This window comes from Uloborus diversus, chromosome 2 (genome assembly GCF_026930045.1).
Source record: "Uloborus diversus isolate 005 chromosome 2, Udiv.v.3.1, whole genome shotgun sequence".
Lineage (NCBI taxonomy): Eukaryota > Metazoa > Arthropoda > Arachnida > Araneae > Uloboridae > Uloborus > Uloborus diversus.
Genome location: NC_072732.1, coordinates 175907199 through 175931750, shown reverse-complemented (window position 1 = coordinate 175931750; position 24552 = coordinate 175907199). Strand labels below are relative to the sequence as shown.

Here is a 24552-nt window from a genome sequence, read left to right as displayed (position 1 = left end):
AAATGTAAGTGAGTGTGTGCAGAAGCAGAGATAACCGATAACGTTTCGAGTTATTCGGTGCAAAGATGCAGGATACAGGGAAAAAAATATTAAAAGAATGTTATTGTCCATGAGAGATATCGTTAACAATTTTGAACATGGATACAGAAAAAGTTCTAAAATCTTCGCAAGCATCGGCTGCACGTTGGAAAGTACTTCGAAAAAGGACGCTTTCAATTTCTAAATCGGCTAAATCCATTCTTTATTACACGAGAAACAAAAACCATGTCAAGCTCTGTCCTTTTTCCGAACGATCTTTTTTTTTTTTTTTTTGAATTGCTTTTGGAGTACGACTACACTTTTGTTTCGTTTTTTAAATTAGAAATTATGTCTAATTGTCTACAGATAAAAATTTTTAAATCATGAAAATAATTTGGATTGACATGGTTTCGAAACAAACCAGCCGGTTTTTTTTTACATTTTTCATTCAAATTGAATTAAAATTATGTGATATCTAAACTCTATGCCATGTAGGGTAATGTGGGGCAAAGTAAAATAATGTAAAATTTACTTTGCTTTTAGCGCCACCAATTTAGTAATACTTCAACTACGTAGCAACACATGTACTCTATTCCACTGGAAAAAAAATTGCCTCTGAAAAGCAATGAATTTAATAACACAAGCAATTTTCAAAAAATTATACTCATATTTATATTTTGTTGTAAGTCAAAGATTATTTTAGTTAATATTAAATGATAATATTCTTGTTATTAACATTTTAAATATTAATTCAGATCTACTAGTATTCATTGCAGTATTTATGTGGTTAATATTAAGCTTATTTGTATTTTAAATGCTTTGTACAGTTAGTCAAGTGCTTGCGCCGCAAAGTGAAATGGTTCATTTCATTTACTTATTCAAATCTTTTATCAAATCATTTTCAAATTCATGTATTCATTATTTCATTAAGTTACTTCATTTAATAACTCCATTGTTTAGTCCTTCATTCACTATTTTATTCACTCATATATTTTTCCTCGTGTATGAATTTATTTATTTATTTATTTATTCGTTTGGTGTTATATTTCCCTATCATTTAATTAGTCAGTCTTTTATTTACTCACTTGTTTGATCAAAAATATTTTTAATAATCGATTGGAAAATATTTCATTAGAAAAATATTTTATTTTTCACTTTGCTTCATGAAAAAAATAAAAGAAAAAAAAATTTCATCTTTTTTTTAGAAGGTACAAATTCACAACCAAAAAATAAAAAATAACGTTTCAATGCAAGTTTTATCATAAAATATATTGTTTTTCTTCATTTACCGTAATTTTCAGAACAAATTTTCAACTAGTTCAATTTGAAAAAAGTAAGTTAACTGTTTCACTTTGCTCCACATTCTCCTACTAGTCTGTAATAAAAATTAGAGTTTATTGATCAATTAACAATAATAATGTTGTTGATATAACTCTTTCTCTTTTACAGTGACAATATGATAGTAGCGCGAATTGAGCAGGTTTTGGGTGTAGAACGGCGTTTTGGTAGCGTTTTTCGACCTGCTTGAAAGGGATTATAGTTCCAAATCGCATTGCAGCTGTATACAGCACCGGCAAATACGTTTAACATTGGAATTACCGAGATCTTTGTATACCTAGAAATACGGCGGGAGTCATTTTGACCCCTGGGAAAAAATCTGCATAGTTCCTGACATAAAGTTTTATATTTGTAAAAATTAGTTTAAAATAAACATATTTAAAATAAATGCAGTCTATTTAAAGGATGCGGAGGTTTTGAGGATGCATATTGAAGCATTTAAAAATAGTTTAAAAACCCTTAAAATAACCAGCGCTGTTCAATTTGAGTCTCTTTTATGTACAAAAACATTATAAACGCTTCGAGTTCTTGCAATGCTACATTCTAAGAGGCATTTTATTAGATTCTGCAAGTTTTCAGCATCAGTAAATGTATTTGCATTTTTTTTTCTCAAAAGGGTCAAAAAGACAGCTGCCTAAACTTTTAGGTATAACCCTTTAGTTTGGGTTAAGAAAGAATTCAGTATTCTTGAAAGATTTATATTATTAAACAGTATGATTATTTAGGAAAATTCAAGGAAGGATTAAGCGTTTCATGAAAATACGGAGGAGCAGTTAGCAAAAAAAGTATGCTTCGGGTCAAAATGATTCCTCCCGTAATTCTAATGTTCAATTGTGGAGAAAAACCTCTTTTGAAAATTCATGATGAATTGAGTTGGTTTTGGTTCTAGCGAATTGCGAGAACCCTAACTTGCTTTAGTTCGTAAATAGCCTGGTTTCTGACTAAAATGAGAAAATTCACATAAGACTGAAAAGAAGTACAGGAGTTTAGCTCCGGTGAACTCCCATGCGAATTAAACTGTGATTCATACCAATAATGATGCAAAAACTTAAATTTAGTCTTTTTATTACAGAAATCCTGATGATAAGCTAAAATATCTCAAGACAAAAAATGAAGAGAACCAAGGCTATTCTACTTTTATTCGGTAAGTGATGACATTAGAGAAACTGAAGAAATAATTTTTGAAAATATGCAGTCGAAACCTTCTTATCCATACTGATTTAGAGTTTAGACCGAGAGCTGTATGGATAGGAAAGAATTTTGATGTTTGGAATATGAAAAAAGAAGCCTTGTTTGTCTATTGGGTATAAGTGTTAAAAAAACTTTTAAATTAAACAACAAAACATAAACGTGCACAGAGGCAAATTAAAAGAGATTAAATATACAATCGAAGCAAAACTACCGTGGCAGCGTTGTGAAGGCTACGTAACCCTAATCACAGCATTAAGACGCTGCCACGTTAGATTTTCTCCAACTATAGTTCTATAATGCAGGAAATTTCTAATAAAATAGGTGCTTAAATGTTTGTTTGAAATTAATACTCCAATTCAGATGCATTTAAACAAACTTTTTTATGATTCTTCCAATTAGAGTAATTGAATAAGAAACAATGTAGACTAATATTGATCACAAATATTTTTGTTCAGAGTATTAGTAAAAATTTAATCTGACACTGTTTGTGATCTATATATTTTTTTGAAAAAACTATAGTTTTCTTTTTTTTGTCCTCGAAAATATAATTATACGTATGGGTTTTATGACATGTACGATTTAATAACAAATACAACTGAGCAATTTATTGCTACCTACCTCCTTACTTGCCATCCGGGTGTGGGAGGGGTCCGATAACAACAGTCCGAATGAACAGATATCTGCTGTTCTTCTTAGGGGTTGTCCACAAATGCTATCACACTATTTTTCATCACATTTGACCTCTTTTGCCACAAAGTCACACACACACATATACACTCCTGTTTGTGAAAATTGCAACACCATGAAGGAAGCATCATAGTTGAATGAAATTTAATACACAGTTGAGTGGTAATGGTACAAATAAATGATTACATTTTCAAACCAAACCAACAATAAAATATATAGAAATTAGTATTTTGTAAGGCCACCACGCGCCGCAATGAGAGTCGCTACACGACTCGGCATGGAGTGAAACAAAGTTTGAATATCTGCCTGAGGAAGAGTATTCCATATTGTTTGTATACTCACCCAAAGTACGTCTGTCGAAGCAACAGGACGAGGATCACGAGCGAGACGCCGCCCAACGAAATCCCACACATGTTCAATCGGTGATATATTCGGGGAATATGCAGGCCAAGGAAGAAGCTGTACCTGCTGCGAATCAAGGTAGGATTTGACAGTCCTGGCGACATAAGGACGGGCATTATCCTGCAGGAATATAGCCCCTGGCAATTCTTACAGAAAAGGAATAGCTTGGGGCTGTAAAACTTTATTTATATATCAGGTACTGTTCAAATTGCCCACAATTCGTAGCAATTGTGATCGTCCATGATATGCTGTGGCACCCCAAACCATAACTCCGGGTGTTTGTCCACTGTGGCGTTCGATGATGCACTCCGGAATGTACCGTTTACCGGAATTCGTCAGAAAAGACGACCTGCTGCCAATCAGCACGCCAGTTACTATGCACATTGGAAAATTGTAGTCGCAGGCTTCGATGGTTTCGCGTGAGAGGAATGCTGTATAAAGGAATAATTGCGCGCAGCCCACGCAGCAGAAGAACTACTCTCCGAGTTGATGAAGCACACAATGAAACACCTGTAGCTGTTGACCACTGTGCTGCCAATTGTCTAAAAGAAGTTGTGCGGTCCGTCAGCGCCATACGCACCAGGTGTCTGTCATTTCGAGCTGACGTCACATTTCAGGGTCCACTCCCGGATTTCCGAGCTGTCCGACCCTCGTCCGTCCACTGCTTCCATACACGCATGATTGTGCTGCTGTTACGCTGCACACGAGCGGCTGCTGCACGATATGACAATCCAGCTTCACGAAGGCCGACGATTCTGCCCCGTTCAAACTCCGAAATTTGCTCAAGTTTCATTTTGTTTCGTCGAAGAGGCATAGTAAAGATTCGGTTAACATTTACGCTAGCATATATCCACCGATAATCATACACGCCTCGCTACAGTCGTCTATTTATATTCGGTTCGATCCGCCGTTCAGAGGGCACTACTCAGCATACGCATGCGCTACCCATCTGCAATTCTAATCATTTGCCTATCATGTCCTGCTTTACATTTCCTGCAATTTAGGGGGGCGCCCTTTTCCTAGGGAGTGGGCACCCCTGGATTAAACTTCCCGCCAGAGCACTTGGCCTCTCCCATTTTGGTAATCTTTTATCATTAATATGTATACATGTGAGAATTGTTATTACCCGTGAGTATATGCAGGAGTTCTGGAGTAAATGACTGATGATTCCACTTTTTGCAGCAGCAGCAGCCGTTTTTCAATTGTCTTCGGCATTTCTTTCTGTGATTGAATTCCGTGATTCTCCGTTGCGAAGTTGCTATAATGACCGCCGAGATTCCAGAATATCCAAAGAATTCGTCAACGGCCAGGAACTGCCACTGCCCAACTCTCTGGAGACGTTGGTCTCCCTCATCGAAAGATACGAAGTTCTGAACCCTACTCTGGGGAACGTCGAAATCATAAAGCGATTCCTGGTGAGCTTCCGAATCGACGACCTCAGTCCAGACCTCACAAAGAACGCCCTCCGAAAAACTTACTCCACCCTCCTGAATAAATTCCATAAAGCATTCTTTGGCATTCCTGACAAGGTGCAGTACGCCTTCGCGGAGGACGACTTCTCCAACGATGAGAAATGTGCCTTGCATTTCATGCTGTCCCACACAGTCAACGACACCAAGAGGGACAGAGACGCGCAACTGGAACAGTTCCCGAAGTAAGTGACCCACATTTTATAAGAATTTTAGAATCATTGTTGATGGGGTGCCGATTTGCAACAATTATTGAGGGGGCCGGACTTCACTTAAAGGGGGGGGGCGGTTCTAGGGGTTCCGGAAAATGTTCCTATTTTTGCACCTTGAAAATGCCATTTTACAAATTTTCTGATGTGTGCAATTTGCATGAACCAGCAATACGTGACATGGCGTTTTCAAGATATAGAAGTCTAAAAATTGGTATGCAAATTTTTCTGGTTTAATTAGACCGTGTCCCTTGTCTTAAAGGACATTTTTACTGTTCTATTTCGTGGAGAGCCAGGCAGTGGATATATATTGCTTGTGGTAATAAACTTCCCCCTAATATTTGACGCAACGTACTCTAAGCAGTCCTTTTCGATCCAAAAAAAAGGCAAGTCTAGGCGTACAAGAACAGCTTTTAGTAAATTAAATAGGGTTTTTGCCTTGACAAATAAAATTTCATAAATGCCTACAAATTCCTAAAAAAACTTTACAATTCTCATTGACATTCAAGCCAAGAAAAAGAAACTCTTCTTCAAGTAAAGCAGTGTCCACTTCCTCTAAAAAAGGCATACCCACACACAAATTATTGGGGGATCCCGAGGCCCCTCATGTCCCATGAAGTCGCCCAAGTGATTGTTGAGAACAAACAAATTGACTCTCTTCAGCGATGAGAAAATGTGCTCCCCTCTTCCCGACGATCACCCCCTCCAAAACCAGAAGTTGGATCCATCCTTGACCTGTACCTACTTGACGTGCACGAGCAGCATTTCTTCTGCTAGTGGGAATGATGTAAACGAACTAGTGTTGGATCATACGTGCAATTGATGCCATTTAGCGTTGTGTAAGTTAGTGTAGTTTGGAGAAACGATTAGTTAGGACATTGGTACAGGTATCATTCAAAGAACTTGAAAGCACTACAACTGCAAAGACGCTAAGTGAAGCAATAAAAATAATTCCCGGAATAAAAGTAAATATCGGTATTAAATCGAAAATTGTAAAAAAAATGAATAAATAAATAAATGTTCTCACATATAAATCGTAAATAAGCTTGGCATTATGGAAAAACTTAAATGAGGGAAGCTTGCATCTAAGTGGATTCAAAAAAAAAAAAAAAAAAAAAAAACGTAGACTTGAATGCGACGCGCTTGCTTGCTTGGCCTCCGTGGCTCTGAGGTAGAAGCTTCGCTTCGAATACCGGAGGTCGTGAGTTCGATTCCCACCGGAGTCCTGGGTGTTATTTCTCATCTTTGTACTGTAAATCTTTCTTGTGTTGTAAAGAGGTCCAACCTCTGAAGGCAATGGCACCCATATTTTGATAGTGATTAATACAACGACACAGGAACAATTTGCTATGATCCCTCAGCATTTACTAAAAATCTAAGGCGCAGATATAGACTGCGTCTTTCGCCTTTTTTCTCATTTATTTTACTGAGCTGCCATTCTATCCTCAAAATTTATACAATATTCACAATATTATATGAATTATATAATGTTATATAATAGTAAAATATTATATAATGTTCACATAGACTTTTTCTACCTAGAAAAAAAAACCTGCTTTAAACCGCATTCTGGTTATTTCCCGGGTAAATGTGGATCTTTCTGCCTCCTGGTTTCAACTGAAGTACATGCGTTTTTTTTTCTTTTTTTTAAAAAAAAAACCCAGAATGGATTACAAGAAGCGAGTTTGTTTACTTGCGCGGTATGGCAGCTAAGGATATTGGGTAAAACCGCTTTCTCAGATACAGGGTACAAGCCCTTTACGCATGTGAACAGTTAATTTTCCAACCGGTGTTTTTCGAGGTCCGATCAAGCCGAAATGGTGTCCAGGTCCTTGTAAAATTTTGTGCTCCAATCACAAGATAATCTTCACATTTTCGAAGTAGCTGCTTCCAAAAAAAGGAAGAAATTTATCCCATTTTGTTGCTCCTAAAACTGTGGTGCCCAGGTCCATGGACCTGTAGGACCGTGCGTTAATCAGGCCCAGTTCATAATGTATTTTCTTCTATTGCAGTTTAGCCAAGCATCCGAGAGAAAATGGGGTAGTCAGTCTCCACGCCAAATGGAAACACGCCATCGCCATCAACCGAGTTCTCATGGGCCTTATGGCAGGATTATCGGGAAGCAACAAAATAAATGCTGCTGACATCCTCGCCAGATTGAAGGCAGGAGACCAAGACAGCGTTCGGGACGTACAGGTGAATCGGCTCTATGCTGTCACAATATCAGGTACATATTTTGTATGTATGTGGTTTAAAATTCCCTTTCAGGTGTTTATGTTCACTGCTTATTAATTCTAATTCTTCTGCTTGTTGAAAGACAATTATAAGTTAATGCTGATGCAAATAGATTTTATTAAGCTGTAAAACTTTACACGTGTATTAGAGATTGAAAAAAAAGATTCCTAATTATTTTGTAATTAATTTAACTGTTTATGCATCTAGATACATAAAAATACGTATCTATTTTACTGAGAGAAAATAGTTCAAAATTAAGAGCTGTTTCCAATGCAATGTATTGTTTCGTAAATTGTCGCTGAGAAACTTTGTATCAGTTATCTATTAGTCCCGTAACAAGGGGCAGAACAAGAACTGATGAAACGGACAGAAATAAGAAACAATACTGCTGTAAATATACAATAATCAAATATTTGGAATATATCATTTGTGTTTTTCATAACGATACTATCACAGCATCACCTCTCCAGAATGTCCGCTGTTAGAGCATAGATCCAATACAACTAAATACAATCCACAGCCGCTGTACCGGCCGCCATTGAAGGCGTGAATCTTGAATTAAACGAGTAAAAGCGTATACCAAGGATGCAACTGCAATCACTGATCTCCAGTGGATAGTATGCGGATTACATCCTCGTCAAAAGTTATTTGCGGGTATGTGCTTTTTTGGCGGCGCTTGCCCTTCTATTCAGTTGACCATGGAACAGGTTTTTAGTTATGTATCTAGCTAGTGTTTGTGTGTTACGACGTGAAGAATTTTTCACTCATTGCTACGAGTTCAAAACTGCAAGTAGCGTGTGAAAAAAGGCTTAAGAAAGTGTTAGTTTGAAAAAACGAAATTATTTCCGTTGTAAGACTTCCAGCTACTACTTAGACCCTGCATTTCTTTTGTTGAGACATTTTTTTAAGTGTATTGTATTACCTAAAGGATTTTTCTTTCATTTCTGTGATTTAGATTTAGTGACTATTGCCATTAGGAATGATGACATGGATTTATTACCTAATGGACTATGGAACGACATCACTTGCACTACTGAATACGCTCTGAATGATAACAACAGAGAATATCTCAGTACTTCCCTTCTTCGCGGGGCCATAGACGGTAAGTTTACTTCGTATCTTTCTTTCAAATGGTTTTTATTTATCAATCAATTTATTTCATCTTAATGGCTGAAAAGCCAAGAGTGGGAGTTGTCTTGTAGTAGCAGTAAGTAAGTGATGCATTTTTGCTTCTGTTTAATCAATTCAGAGCAATCTTCCATTGGATTTTAACCATCAAATTTCAAATACATTCTCAATAGCATCGTTTCCCAGTGATGATGAAGTTTTTCATACCTTTCCGCAGGGCTCATTCTCGGCAAGAAAGTTGAAGAAAAACCTCAGATTTACAGCAGGCTACGAGTGAGCCAAATTTTGCGTATGTACTACGGAACTTCCGGACTGCCGGACGATCAGGAAAGAACAAGTTGGTGCACGCGGGAACGAATATTCAGCAACATGCAAGAGCTCAAGGACGAGGTGATGAATTTCAACAAGCTGTACAAGGCTCAAGCCGGCGAGATTCCCGCTGACAATGCTTTGGACAAAATCGGCCAGGCGATCTCACTGATCCAAGGATCGGTATTTGGAGAGATAACAGGTAACCTCATAAATTGCAATCTATAACATTTGTATGTTGTCAAGTGGCCTGAAGAAGGGCTACAAAAGCTTGTGTTTTCCCCCGAGATCTTGCTCTTTTTTTTTTAACTGATGGTTTTTAGGCTTTATTGATGAAGATACATTTAAAAATTTAGTATTTTAACGATCAAACATATTTCCACTAAAGTCTAATTTTTTTGGCTGAGCAATTTAGAATAGTGGTTCCTTTCGTGCACATGCTGCATGAAAAAGATTGCCTAAAAAAAAAAAAAAGATTGCCTTGCGAGGGGAGAAAATCTTCTTCGCTTTAGCACTGAATGTAATTTTTCCCTTTATGTCGTCAAGCTTTCCTGCCTATCGGTCTTGTACTATCTGTATGATTGTATCAAGAAAAACTATTTTTTTAGCAGAAAACTACAGTTAAACCTCGATTTTACGTCTCCCAAATCTACGTTTCCCCTGCATTTAATGTGTTTTCAACGGGTCCCATCACCAGTTTTGCTGCCATATATTTTCTGCATTTTACGGGTTTCCCCTGTTTTACATTTTTTTAAATATGTCCCTTGAGAAAAGTGAAATCGGGGTTTCAACACCATTTTATAAGAAATTTTCCTAACAAACAGTTATTGACAGATCAATTTTAGTGTTTATCAACATATTTTTCTTTAGTTTATCATTTTTACAACTAAAATTGAGCACTTAGCAATAGTAGCGATTACACACGAGGGAATAAATTTTAGGAAATATCCTTGCCCAGGTCTAGGGAATTTTATGAGCCCAACCTTAAGTTTTGTGAAAAACAAATCCCAGCCTGACCTGCAGTAATTAGTTGAATCACTAATTTCTTCTTCTTTTTCAGAGGAAGCTGCAGAAGAATGCAGTGGATCTGAAACAAGCTTCGGTAAGCAAAAGTAGATTTCAATATCGTTTTACTTCACAAATGCGTCAATGCTAACACTATTCACAAGAGGTTGACGACAATATGACACTTTTTTGTACATACTGCAGCATATCAACCCACCTTACTTAGAGAGGGCACCGTTTAAATCGTGATGGGGTTACGTTAGTGGAAGTAGTATGGGTGGATAGCAATGTACAGTCTGACCGCGAAATGTATGAAATTTGGCAATCGGTCAAGTTAAGATTTCTACCTGAATCTTAACTTGACCTATTCAATCTATTCTACCTGAATGAATCTAACAGGGAAGATGTGAAAATAGCGATGTATGTATAGAGATATTAATGCACGCGTTTTATAATGTCACTAGTGCCTTATTAACTTATTGCATTCTCTTAGTTGAAAGTGAGGGAAAACAGAGTTTCTATGGAAACAACAAGAAAATGAAGTGTTTTCATTTTGTCCGGAAATGTAAAAGCAAAATGATAAACTAATTATGTTGTAAAAAATTAATTAATTTTTAAAGTGAGAATATAGATTAGAAATTGTTCAGACTACTGCCGTGAATATACAGTGAAATCCCGTTACGACGAACTTCAAGGGACCGCAAATTTTGTTCTTCGTAACAAGAATTTCGTTGTAATGGAATTCGAATAATTTAATGGCAGTTATATTGGGACTGAAAATGTAGTTCGTTGAAACGGAAATTTCGTTGTATTGGTATTCGTTATAAATGAATTTTACTGTATTGTCATTTTTCAAAACTGTGTCCAAATAATTAAGAGGCAGAAGCACGTATATGTAACGAACTATCACCCATGTAAACAAATAGATTCGTTCATTTGTTTGCTTTACCACAGCATCGGTGGTCACACAGAGGGGGGGAGGGGCGAAATTGCCAAAAAGTGCTTTAAAAAGTTTTTTAAACCTCTCTCGTTTGTTTGTTTGTTTACACAGGCATGCAATTAAAGCTTGGCCACGGAGAGATGACGAATGACCTTCATTTGTACCTTCAAACACCATTTGTAACATTTGTAATAAGTTGTTTGTTATTATTAACCGACTTCAAAAAGGAGGCGGTTATCAGTTCATACCGTATGTATGTTTTTTTTTTGTTTGTCCAATCACAGCGTCTCACCTAGTGAACCGATTTTGATGATTCATTTTTTAATGGATAGGGGATGGCTCAACTTAGGTCCCATTACTTTGTTTGACCATATTTGTTCTATAGAAAAAAAGTTATGGGCAAAAAACAGTAAATTTCATGTAATTTCCCTATTAAATGATTGAATATAAAACCCATTGTTATAAAGTTTTGGTGCCATACAACAGTAACATTAATAGTAATTGTAATGATAGTTTTTAATGAAGGCTTCTCTGAAGCAAGCATCAAGTTTCTTCAGTGTTATTGCTTTATAGTCGGGGGAAACCTAACCTCGAAGCGAGATTAAGATCTGCTTAACCTTCACAATGCTACCAGGTTAAGTTTGCCTCAATAGTCCTGGATCTGACAGCACTTCTGTAGGAAAGTTTGAGTAGGGCTAATTTTTTTTCAAAAATGCTTAGTAGGTGTCCTAGAAAGTATTTTGGACTCGGGTGGACATCCGCCACCTGGTCACTTCTCATGCTATGACGTCATCAAAGATGGCGGTATCTTGATCACATGAATGCTCATATTTATTTTAAGACTTGACTGTTCTGCGTGATTCTTGCACATTTTTGTACTAATTTACATTAACTAGTTTACTTTTAAGTTAGTGTTAAAGTTTTCCCGAAAAAGTAGTTTAAAAACAATTTATTTTATTGTTTTTTATTTATTTTCCTTTTTTAAAATTCATTCTTTAAAATTATTTTTTCAAATGTCAATCATTGAATAACAGTATAAAATTATACTCAAAAACTATTTACGTAGAAAAATATTTATTTGCTATTTTCACCTGGTGTGACTAATCAATCAGAGTGTTTATTAGTAGCTTCACTTAGGCGCGCCACTATAGGCGGCGCGTCGCAGACATAACATTCGAGCGCGTTGTTATTCTTCGAAGTAGTAAGTTGGCAGCCATTGAACTATAAGATGTGTTATGAGTGAGACAGAGGTTAGTTTCTGAGATGATGAAACGCTGTTAATCTGAATGATTCTTATGTTCGAGATTTATCGAAATAAAATTGAGATATGGATATTATTAATTCGTCGAGAGTGTCAAAAGACAGCGTAAGAGACCTTAAACTAGTTGCAAAGACTTGCATTATGTGATAAAAGTGATAATAGTGTGATATTCTATATATAATATATAAGTACAGAAAATGGTCGTGAAAAAATAAGGGTCGCTGCAAAATTGCGAAATGACGTAGTTACTATGAGTTTGAACACGTTAACAACACGTGGGACAACTTTTTGAAACTCGTCCAACTTCTCAGAAATTTGATTCGTTCAGAAAGACAAGATCTTTGGGAATTATATTTAGATACAGTGCAGAAACTTCAACCAGTATTTGCTGTATTTGACTGTGTCAACTGTCAGCAATGATCTTCTCTGTATTTAGAAGACATGAGGAGACTAACCAAGACAGCCCCAGAGGTGCATGAAATGTTCATGAAGGGGAATCATGTTGTGAAACGATATGATCATAATTTTTCAGCTGTTGTGGATATGGCATTAGAACAAACCATTATAAGTTCTCAAAAAAGCTCATCTGGCATCTTAGGGCGAACTAAACAGAAAGATTTTGTAGCAGAATGGGAAATAACGCGTCATGAACGTTTGATGATATCAAATCTATTTCGAGAAGTAACAGACTCTATTGCTTTTGTCGAAAGTTTGAACATTCACCATGAATTTTCGAAGAAGCAAACTCAGAACATAGAAACAAAAGTTATCTCAATGTTTAAATATATATTACACAAAGGTAATCCGTTTGATATGCATATGTTTCCTAATCCATTGCACAATCTGCTAACAAAAGCACTGGTTTCCCAAGATAAAAAGGAAAAAAATATTAAAATCGTTTAAGACCGGCGAAGAGCTGTATTGTACATTGCGGAAAAAACGATACGAGGACAAAACATTAAGAATATCAAGTACCATCCTTAAAGCCACGCTGCCACCATTTCATTGCACCAAAGCGCAAAGTATAAATGCTACAAGTAAAGTCACTAAAAAGATATCGAACAAGTCATCTCACCGAATGATACAAATAGCTCAGGATCGTTCTTATGACATGCAAGAACTCTTTCGCTATAAGCTATCTAAAAACTGTTCATTGTTCAATGACCAAGGGCTAATGGTAAAACCACAAAAAAGTGCATTGTTAAAGAGCTGGAAACATCTTATGGTAGCACCAGTGATGATACCTGGTTCAAGTCTGACGTCGATGTCATGAACTCTGTACGAAAGGTTATGACAAATGAAAATAAAACCTTTGGTGGAGCTGTTTCAACTTTTTCGTTATACATCGGGAGCATCACCAAGAACTGTGGAAGAGTAGATTACATTTTTGACAGCTATCGCAAATTTTCTCCTAAAAAGTCTAAAAGGGTGCTAAGACAAGGTAGCAGCATATTTATAGATGTGGTCAAAATCTCAGAAGATATTTCATTGCCTGTCCAACTCAGCAGCTTTTGGGGATCTTCAAGAAACAAACTGATGTCTTCAAAAGTTCATTGCTGATACAGTGACAGCTTCTTTGACTCAAACACCACATAATACCAACCACACTTTTAGTGCCTTTCATGGTGATGAAGAGGATGATGTAATATTTAACTGTATATCTGTGCAAAGTGGAAAACAGATAAATCACCCAGAATTAAACTGTCTGACAGTAGAGGAAACTGACTTCAGAATGTTGATTCATTCAAAACATGCATCCCTGTGTGGGTTCACTAAAATCGTTCTTGTTAGCGCCGAATGGTGTTGTTACCTTTGTTTTACTATCTTACTCTTCAACGATTTGGTGTTTAGGAACTTCGGGTGCGTACTGGAGTTGGTAATTCAACACGATTCTTATCTGTTAATGATATTCACCGAAAAATAGGTGAAAACTTATGTTCGTTGCTTCCTGCCATCCACGCACTATCTGGAGCAGATTGCACAAGTAAGTTTGGTACCAAAAAATCTGCTCTTCATTGTGCATCTGTAGAGTATTTGGAGAATTTTGGCGTATCATCTGACTGGATTTATATGGAGCAAAGCCTTAAATCTGCAGAAGAATACTTAGGGCAAGTACTGCAAAAAGGGTCATTCTTTAAATCTTTAGATGAACTTAGGTTATGGCTGTATCATCATACGAAAAATATTGAAACTGATAAGTTGCCGCCTACTAGCAGAAGTGCTAAGGGATCATATTTTTACACATACCTACAACGACATTGTATTGATGATGTTGCTGTTGACTTAGATCCTTGTGAATTTGGTTTTGCAATGGTAGATGATGATTTGATGCGAAAAAAGAACTTACGGAGATTTCCTACTGATTTTATTGGAATATGTAATTGCTTGAAATGTGCCAAATCTTCCTGTACTTGTAGAGCAAATGAAGTGACCTGTTGCTCTTTCTGTAATTGTAATAGTACGGGTTTGCAACCAATTTGTAACAACCCCTTTTAAATATAATTTTACTAAGTGCAACAAAAAAATAGTTATTCAGTTATAGTAGTAGTAAAAATACATTGCTATTCGCCTTAAAGACACTAATTGTAACTTACTGGCCAAATTTTAATTTTTTTGGTTAAGTATTAACATAAATTTAAGCTTATATGGGGACGAAAGCGCGCATCCGCCATCTTTGATGACGTCATAGCTAAAAAATGTACGAAATGGCAGGTGTCAACATAAGCTCTAAATACTTTTTAGGACACCTACTAAACATTTCTGAAGAAAAATTCTCCGTACTCAATCTTCCTATCGAAGTACTAAGCATACTAAGCATGAGAGCGAGCGGCCGCCATCTTTGATGACGTCATAGCAAGAGAAGTGACCAGGTGACGGATGTCCACCCGAGTCAAAAATACTTTCTAAGACACCTACAAAACATTTTTGAAAAGAAATTCTCCCTACTCGAACTTTCCTACAGAAGTGCTGTCAGATCCTGAACTACAACTATAGTTAAGTGTTTTTATCGTTATCAACTATGCCAATAACAGATGATCTAGACTAAGTAAAGAGATACAGGGTTGCATCACAAGCAACTTGTATACTGTGAAATGTACATTAGTTAGGAAAAACGTAATATTTAAATGGTTATAATTAAATTAACGCACTAATGAATTCCACAGAGGAACAAGGGTAATTTTTTAGTGGCAATCGCTTAAAGTTTTAAGGCATGTTCATAATTTTTTTTAGTATGGAGCATTTTTATGAAAAAAATAAGGTGAAGTTTCGTGATGGTAACTCTTACTATTTCTGAAATATTTACACTAAAAAGAATGAAATAAAAAATTTTGAAAAAAAAAATAGAACCAACTTCAAAATTGCTCTAAAAAGTGAAAAATAATTTTATTCTTTAAACACCACCGTTAATATTTTTAAACATAATTTTTGAAGTTGACGCAAAAAAAAAGATAGACAAAATCATTCACAACCATAACTCAGCTACAACTATAAATTTAAACAAGCCCAGTTTCTTCTCTACCTTATACATTATGCATTGATAACAGTATATTTTAGTAACGATATAAATGTTTCGTTCCTAACTTTGGATGTTTTCTGAAAAAAAATATGAACGATGCATATGGTTACACTGGATTTTACTTTTTGTTTTTGCGCCAACTTCAAAAATTATGTTTAAAAATATTATCGATGGTGTTTAAAGAGTAAAATTATTTTTCACTTTTTAGAGCAATTTTGAAGTCGGTTCTATTTTTTTTTTTTCAAAATTTTTTATTTTGTAATTGATAAGATCAGCGAGAACAACTCTTACTACTCGGTACTTTCTGAATGGTTCTTCTACCTATTATAATTGATGCAAATGATGTTTTTTTCACTTCAAGGTCATCCCTCGGTATTCAAGCTTTAGCGAGTTTTTTCGATGTTTGGGCTCAGGGTTCGAAGTTCGCAGGTTTGTTCCCTATCAGGGTCTTCATACAGATCATTGATGACTAATCAATATTAATTTCAAAGAGTACAAAAGAGTACATTTTTTGTAGTGAGTTTAGAAAAAAAAAAATCTTGAATTCCCTTGTATTTTGTGCTGATCAAAACCGATTTTTGATTTCAGTATTCGATTATTTATTTTTTTTCGTCCTATTACTATCATTGGGCACGAGAGAAATTAAATATACCCGCCTTTAATAAGAAAAAAAAATTATAGAATGCTTAAAAGCATGTTTTTTTAATTCCCGCACTCATGGTACTTCACCGTCTTCCCTTTAGCTTTGCAGTGGACGAAGGGCTCTAAAATTCCAGTTCTGATTGCCTGTGCAAATTTGTTAATCCTCCATTGGTTGATTATAGGGAGAAAAAAAAACATTTTTTAGCGCTCGCCCCCACTATGAGCCGGCGCAATAAATAAAATTAAAACTTGTGATTTACAATAGATCGTTAAACCAATTTCAATAAAGGGGGAAAAGTATGCAGTCTTTGATTGCTTCAAAGGCAGAAAAATTGAAACTTGGCAGCATCCTCTTGCAAAACTTTTGCCAAGGCATTCATGCGAGGAAAACATACTAAGTTCATACTTTAATTAATGTGTCTCTTTACAGAAAAAAGATGCAGCAGTCCTTATGACATTTTTGCCATTTTCGACAATTCAGTTGGAGATTCTCTTAAAATATTCCAGCAAGAACTCATCGGGTAAATACACTTTGTGATTGCTAATTTTCCTTCTTGACTTAACCCTCCGTTAGTCACGTTCCTACCGCCTGGTTTCCTAGGGGGGAAATCGCCGATCTTCGACGTTGCGCCAAGCTCCGGACATGCGCGCACGAGCCAAATCGACCGATTTGCCTCGCGCGCGCATGTCCTCAGCGTGGCGCAACGCCGAAGATCGGCGATTTCCCTCTTAATAAACCCAGGCCTTTAATGATGTTTTTCCACATAAATATATCTGTATGAAAAGTTAATGAATTTCATTTATACAGATCAGCAGCAGCAGGGACACATCAGCTAAATAGGGTTTTTAGGTTTAATCAGTGGAAGCCTTGAATTTATGTAATGTTCCTTGATTTTATGTCATATCCATCATTAAATATTACTTTCTCTCAAAGGATTTTGATTTTTTGATTGCTCAATGACGCCAATGGAAAAGAAAAATACTTGCAGTTGGGTTGATGTGACACCCTTTATAAAGTGTATGTTGCTAGGAGATTATCTTATTAGCATCGAGTGTGTTGTTAAAGAAAGATTGCAGGGTGTTTATAAAATAAAATAATATTTTCAAAAACGTTTGAAAAACACGCTTTTGTAGCAATGTGAACTAAAAAGTAAAAAATATTCTTTGGATATGAAGTATGATAAAACAATTGACGAAACATTTGACTTTTGTCTAAAAAACCGTGGGGGTGCTGTCTATTTACATTTTTGCAAGGACAACGATTAGAGAAATTTATGACAACTGATATGAAGCCCCCCCCCCCCTACGCCTTTTTTTTCACATCTTGTAGTAATCAGAATTTAAAGAGAATTTTATTAAAAAATATGTCAGTTAAAGATTCAAGATTTGATAAACTATTTGAGCTTCACTTTGATTTAACATTTCTGTCTTTTTGTCCAGAAACCTGTCTGTGAGCTTCGACATCCGTCCACGAGGCAGTTCCGTGGGAGTGTACACCAACAGCAAACCGCAGTCCTCCAACCTCCTGGACGTAGTTGCCAACAATACTGGTATTTCAGGATGTCCTGCTTGCTTTGCTAGATACATCATGAGATGTAAGTTTTATCTCACATTTTTTTTTTATTTGGGAAATTTTCTGTTATGATTTTTTAAGCCATTCGTTTCTGATTTAAAGCTAGAATTCATTTATCAGATCTTCTGTGCATGTATACTGCGCAAGATTGACGTTTCAAGAATTGATGGACATTTTCAACAATGTGTTTTAAAATTCATTTAAAAAGTTTTAGTTCGAAATTCAGATTTTGGGATTCGACGTGAAGACCCCCGGGGTACGTTTGATTTTTGTACATCACTGCAGAAATTTTATTTCACCCGAACACCGAAGATGACGTCATAGCAGAAACACAAATCAAGATTAGCCTTGAAAAGTGGCTCAATCAGAATCGCAATTAGAATCAATTATATCTCCCGCTCTAATTAATTGAGAGAAATGGAACAAACATCATCTTGTTCGGAAAGGAAAACCCTTTCAAACGATATGTAATGTTAGGAGGTGGGGGGGGGGGGGGTTACCTACTAGATAGGCGACAAACGAGAAAAACACGTAAAAGTTGAGCTTAATTAATTAATTATCAGAAAACTAATTCGAAATTTAGAATTTCGACTTCGAGGTGCAGATCCCCGGGGTATATTCGAATTTTGTGCAAAGTTTCAGGGCTGTAGGTGCTATGGGGTCTTCTGGCCATCAGGTACAAAGAAACACCGTCACTTTTATATGTATAGATCTTATCGACCATTTTAAACTCTTAATTAAAATAGTAACTAATTACATCTCAAGTTTAAGTTAAGGGGAAGCTGTAGATTTTTTTTCAACATTAAGTTTTATAACATATTAATTAAATGCTTCAAACTTAGTTCTACGAAAATATACAAGGACTCCGAATATGAATTATAAAGTATTCGGTATTAACTGAAAGGTTATAAACACATTATTTCAACATTTTTCGATATTATTTGGGGTGATATTTATTTATTATTTTATTGATTTTTTTTCAGCTGGAGCTAAGGAGGATGAGGCCGAAGTATTCCGAGATTTGAACGAAACACTGACAGAATTTGATAAAAATTATGAAACTCAGCAAAATGAACTGTCCGAACCGAAAGCAGGTCGCCCCTCCAAAGTAAGAATTTTTTGCAGGTGCTAAGACATGTTCAAATCAGAGACAGTCAGCATGATGATTTCATAGTACTTGTATGACTTAAATAGCTAAGAATAAAAATGCGAAATAGTCAAAAACGAGAGGAAAGCGGAAAGTTTATAACACTAATTTAGGAAAGAAGGAGATAAAAGTTTTCACAATTTGCTGCTAAAAATAATCAAATATGTTTCGGAAAATCGTTTTAGAAGTTTTGAGAAATTGAACTGTATCAGATTTTTATCTTTTTCTTTTTCGAGCATTCTTTCGATGTCTATGTACGAGCTTAGATGCAAGTATGAGGGTCAGTCAATAAATAACGAAGCAGAGGCTGTAAAACAGAAAAAGTTCATAAAAAATGTTTCATTTTTTAATTGTATATCCTTTACAGATTGTATTGTACTTCAATTATGGAAATCCATCTACTAGTGACTACCAATTGAGGGATGCTCTCTGGGAAATCGAAAAATACTTTAGAGGTAAGGTCACACAAATGCTTCCTAACAAGGCGCTTTTAAAAGATAAGTAGACAGAACTGTCGTTTAATCGCTGATGACAGCAGTTTGACTGTATAATTGGGTTGTTTCACATTTTCCAAAACTATTTTGTTTTCTGAAATAGCATGGTCGAAAACATGGGTGATTTACATTTTTTTTCTTAATATTTTTGTTGTTTTCATTTTCGCTGCTGACGTCACTAGTGAACAAATCGTTAGGGTTACCAGAAAGAAGTTTTAGACATCGCCAAATTTTGCCAAATGAATATTTTATTTAACCAACGATTCTCGTTCCGCATTTTGTTTTAAAAAAATCTGACATTTAAAAAAAATAGTCGAAGATTAAATTTTGGGTAAATGAAAGTATTTTTTGGCTCCATGTAATTTTTTCTGCTAATTCTATCAATTTCAGTGACTAAAAAAAGCATTTTTGATTGAAGGAAACACCCCCATTGTATCGGAAAATTCATTAAATAGCTGATGTACTTTAAAGAATGCAATCTATATGATATAAAAGTTTTACTTCGTCTTAGATGCATTAATTATTGAAGACTATTCAATGTACTTTGAATTCCTTTTCGTGTTTTCTTTGAAAATTTGAAATAACAAGTTGAGTTAATTAAAAAATAAAAACCTCTGACATTAATAACAAACAAAGACCTTACGGCTATATACAGAAGCTACAGTTTCACGCTTATTAGCGATTATCAGTCTGATTTAAATAAAACACAAATAGGGGTAGAAAGCCGCTCATGAAATTTGAGGTTACCTTCACACTTATAGCTAAAAGTATTTCGTATACCAAGAAAAAGCCCACAAGTGATCATTTTAGATTATGTATTTAAAAAAAATAATAATAAATAAAACCTAAAGAAAGCAATTTTTGTGTAGTGAAGAAATAAAAGCAGAGTCATTCCATATAAAATCAACAAATTTTCAGAAACATCCGTGCCGCACCATTTCAGATTTTGATGAAATTTGGTTGGTAATATGTACTAACATCATGCACTCCAAAACAGTTTCTTTTATTTCTTGAAAAAAAATTTTTCCTGAGATATAGCCCTTTCTTTGCTCCGCGGATGCGTAAAATTTGCTTTTTTTGACCTTTCTCCTGGGAGCTGTAGTGGATTTATTTATATTAGACGAAAGATCAAATACGGCTTATTGTAAAGCTAAAAGAATGAACTTTTGTTTGTGCATAATAAAAAACTATTTAAGTTAAACCTAACTAAAAAAATTTCAAGGTCAAAACGTGGTTAAAAAACTGCTGTTTTGGTTATTTTGGGCATGAAAATAACAATGAAGGACTTTCAGTAACAGGCTAATTTTTTTTTTCTGTTGCACTTAGGTATACATACTAGAAGCAGAGGAAAAATTAAGCTACTACTGATAGTCCTTCATTATGAAAAAATTGCTTAAACTTGAGAAAAAATGAAAAATGTACGTTTTCACCCTCCAAAAAAGCCCGGTAGGTAAGGGGATAAAAATCTAAAAATGCTATAGCAAGAAGCCGTCACATTTCCCTTTAAAACAAAACAAAAACTGTCTTGTTATTCCAAGGCGTAGAGGAGATATAAGCGTTTCAAAACTGAAACATTTAGGGGTTTTTTTTTTTTTTTTTTTTTTGCACAAGTTGGAATATTATGAGTATTAAATGAATCTGCTTTGTAAAATTTGTTAATTTTTCGATATAATTAGTCACAAAACCGATTTAATCTAATAACCACCTAAAATTATGTTCTATTTGGTATTTATAGCACAAATGGTTTTATTGTAAAGTGTAAACATTTTTTTTAAATTTTGGATTTTAGTCAACGATAATTACCACTGTGGCAATGCAAATAACGAATTAGTTTTCCAAACGACATAGAATTAAATTTCCAGATAATGTAAGTTTCTCATAAACAACTCAGCTTCTGCTTTTTCTCTCAAGTCTTTTATTTGATTTGACAATGCAGCGCTCTTAGAACGAAACCTTTGTTACAAAGGTTAAGTTGTATGATGGAGGACTCTTGTTCTATTGGAATCTTTACAAAAGAGATATGTTATAAATTACATTACCCTAAACATTCAGAATTACATTCAGTTCTTGAATTCGCAGATGAAGATATAAAATTATTTTCAATCAGAACAGGATGCAGTGATATAGAGAATGTTTGTACTTTTCATAGGGAAAAGTTTTTGAACAGATACTTTTATATTTATGGAAAATCTTGCTCCGACCCCTACAATATTCACTCAAAACCTATTAAAAATCCCTAAGACAAATATCAATTGAACTTTCAATGTGCAATTCTAATCTGAAATTAATTCCAGGAAAAGCGTTATGTTCAAGATGTTTGGACAAAATTAGAACCTCTAAACGAGACACAGATAGTGACATTGAAAATGAGTGCTTAGGCACTTTTGAACCGAAACCTGCTCTCGTCAAAGAAGTAAACAAAGCTTGCATAGCCCTTAACATTTTTCCAGTAAATGCACAGAAGCGTTCAGTTGAAGAAAGGGATTCAATTTTAAAGAAGAAAGTTACTAAAAAAGCTAAATCTGCAGCTGAAAAACCAAAGCCTTTGATTTGAACATTTCTGCTGGCAATGAGAAATTCTCACAAAACTTGCATTGTAATTTAGCAAATGAGTATGAACAACTAATTCACAAGCTAAAAGAAAAAATGAAAGTTGCATTTTCTACACAAGAAAGAGGAAATATTTTAAGTTTAGTTCTTAGTAGTTGGAGCATTGATAAACTCCAGAGGGAATTTAACGTCAGTCAGTACCTTGCTCGACAATCCAAATATTTAGTACAAAAAGACGGTATTCTGCCAGGAATAAGCTTGATAAAGACCAATTTTACGAAAATGAGGAGAACAGTAGAATTCTGACCGGACAAAGAGACTGCATATCAGTCAGAAAACCTGACGGAGAAAAAGTTAATGTCCAAAAAAGGTTAATTTTATGCAACCTTAAAGAACTTTATAGAGTTTTCAAAGAAAAATATCCTCTTACAAAGATAGGCTTTTCAAAATTTGCAGATCTGAGACCTAAATTCTGTATTCTAGCCGGAGCATCTGGAACTCATTCTGTATGGTATGTATCATCCACCAGAACGTAAAACTAATGCTCTCGGCCTTGAAATCAGACATGGACTACAAGTATCTCCTCACTTGTATGTTCTGCAACACTGATAAAAATTCTTGTATTCTTGCAAAGTGTAGTGAATGTGCAGGAACTGATAAGCTGCGGGAAATACTTGAAGAAGGATAGAAAGAATTTGAAAAGGATGAAACAGAGATAAAATTTTCACAAGGGGTATCTACCGACTGCTGCGAGCTGTCAACCAGTCTTCTTCCTTTTGCAGAATATTTGGAGAAGTTACATGAAATGTTAGAGAAACTTAAAGTTCATCATTTCATAGCAAAAAACAAACAGAATTCATGAACTTAAAGAAGAAAGATCTGCAAGAGAAAGAATGCATATATTAATGGGGGACTTTTCTGAAAATTTTTCTTTCATTATACAAGAGGAAGTACAAGCATATCATTGGTCAAGCAACCAAACAACAGTTCATCCCTTTATGTTATATTTAAAAGAAAATGAAGAGTTGAAAAACCGTTGCTTTTGCGTAATTAGTGACTCATTAGAACATAGTACTGTAGCTTTTCACGCATTCCAGAAATTAGTAATTAAAAATTTAAAGGCATACTTTCCTGATCTGAAGAGAATAATTTATTTTTCTGATGGGTCAGCTGCCCAGCACAAGAACAAGAAAAATTTCATAAACTTGTGTTACCACCAGCAGGATTTTGGAATGAAAGCTGAGTGGCATTTTTTCGCCACATGCCATGGAAAGGGACTATGTGACGGTATTGGTGGGGCTGTTAAAAGGATTCTGAAGAAAAGCTAGTCTTCAAAGAACATTAGAAAACCAAATTAAAAATCCGCTTGATATGTTTGAGTACTGCTCAAAAAATATCAAAAATATTGAATTTGTATTTTGTCCAAAGCAAAATATTGAAGACACTAAACATCAATTGCAGGCAAGGTTCGAACTTACAATTCCTGTCCCACACACAAGAACTTTGCAGTTTTGTTCCTGTCAGCCTCGGGATTCTTCATGTCCGTTTGCCATCTCTGTTAGAAGAATTCAAGGCTGTTACTGTCAACAAAAACATTCCAGTAAAACGCTAGATACAAAACTGTAAACACGAAGTAAAAACTAAAAGCAATTTTTGTGTAAAATTATATTGTGTAAGAATATTTACTTAAACCTGAACGTCATTTATTGTACAGAATTTTATTTCACTATATTTCAGTTAAATTTACCTCAAATGTGTTTCATTTGGTAACTAGCATGTTTTTTTATTTTTTTTTAAACATTGTATCAAATAGCATGCAGACGGTCGTTTTGTATTATTTTAAAAGCTTATATCTGCTTTTCACCAAGAAATAAAATGATAGTTTCTGTTTTGTTTTAAAGGACAATGTAAAAACTTAGCAATGTAAAATTTTATCAAGTGGTTATTTGATTTATTTTAATTATGTTTTGTGTCTAATTCTATAGTTTTTTACTGTAGCAGTTTATTGGAAAATGTCGTCTGCTAGCTGAGGGCATTTTTTTTTTAAATAAACAAATTTCACAAAGAGATTCATTTAACGCTCATAATATTCCAACTTGTACAAAAAAAAAAAAAAAAAAAAAAAAAAAAACCCTAAATGTTTCAGTTTTGAAACGTTTATATCTCCTCTACGCTTTGGAATAACAAGACAGTTTTTGTTTTGTTTTAAAGGGCAATGTGACGGCTTCTTGCTATAGCATTTTTAGATTTTTATCCCCTTACCTACCAAGCTTTTTTGGAGGGTGAAAAAGTACATTTTTCATTTTTTCTCAAGTTTAAGCAATTTTTTCATAATGAAGGACTATCAGTAGTAGCTTAATTTTTCCTCTTCTTCTAGTATGTATACCTAAGTGCAACAGAAAAAAAAATTAGCCTGTTACTGAAAGTCCTTCATTGT

General features: G+C 35.0%; 1 protein-coding gene across 2 annotated transcripts in view; it reads left to right on the top strand.

Moving 5' to 3' along the window:
* LOC129216172 (uncharacterized) overlaps window positions 1-24552 on the top strand; it is a 51099-nt gene that overhangs the window by 7755 nt on the left and 18792 nt on the right. The window contains exons 2-11 of one of the 2 annotated variants that reach the window (XM_054850344.1): window positions 2429-2500; window positions 4819-5290; window positions 7327-7541; window positions 8505-8651; window positions 8895-9188; window positions 10047-10088; window positions 16782-16872; window positions 17792-17946; window positions 18908-19032; window positions 19439-19526. In XM_054850344.1, coding sequence (XP_054706319.1) covers window positions 2467-2500; window positions 4819-5290; window positions 7327-7541; window positions 8505-8651; window positions 8895-9188; window positions 10047-10088; window positions 16782-16872; window positions 17792-17946; window positions 18908-19032; window positions 19439-19526 — 1663 coding nt within the window. In that variant the 5' untranslated portion in view covers window positions 2429-2466. The remainder of the gene's footprint in view (window positions 1-2428; window positions 2501-4818; window positions 5291-7326; window positions 7542-8504; window positions 8652-8894; window positions 9189-10046; window positions 10089-16781; window positions 16873-17791; window positions 17947-18907; window positions 19033-19438; window positions 19527-24552) is intronic. The other variant, XM_054850345.1, reaches the window with a different exon arrangement.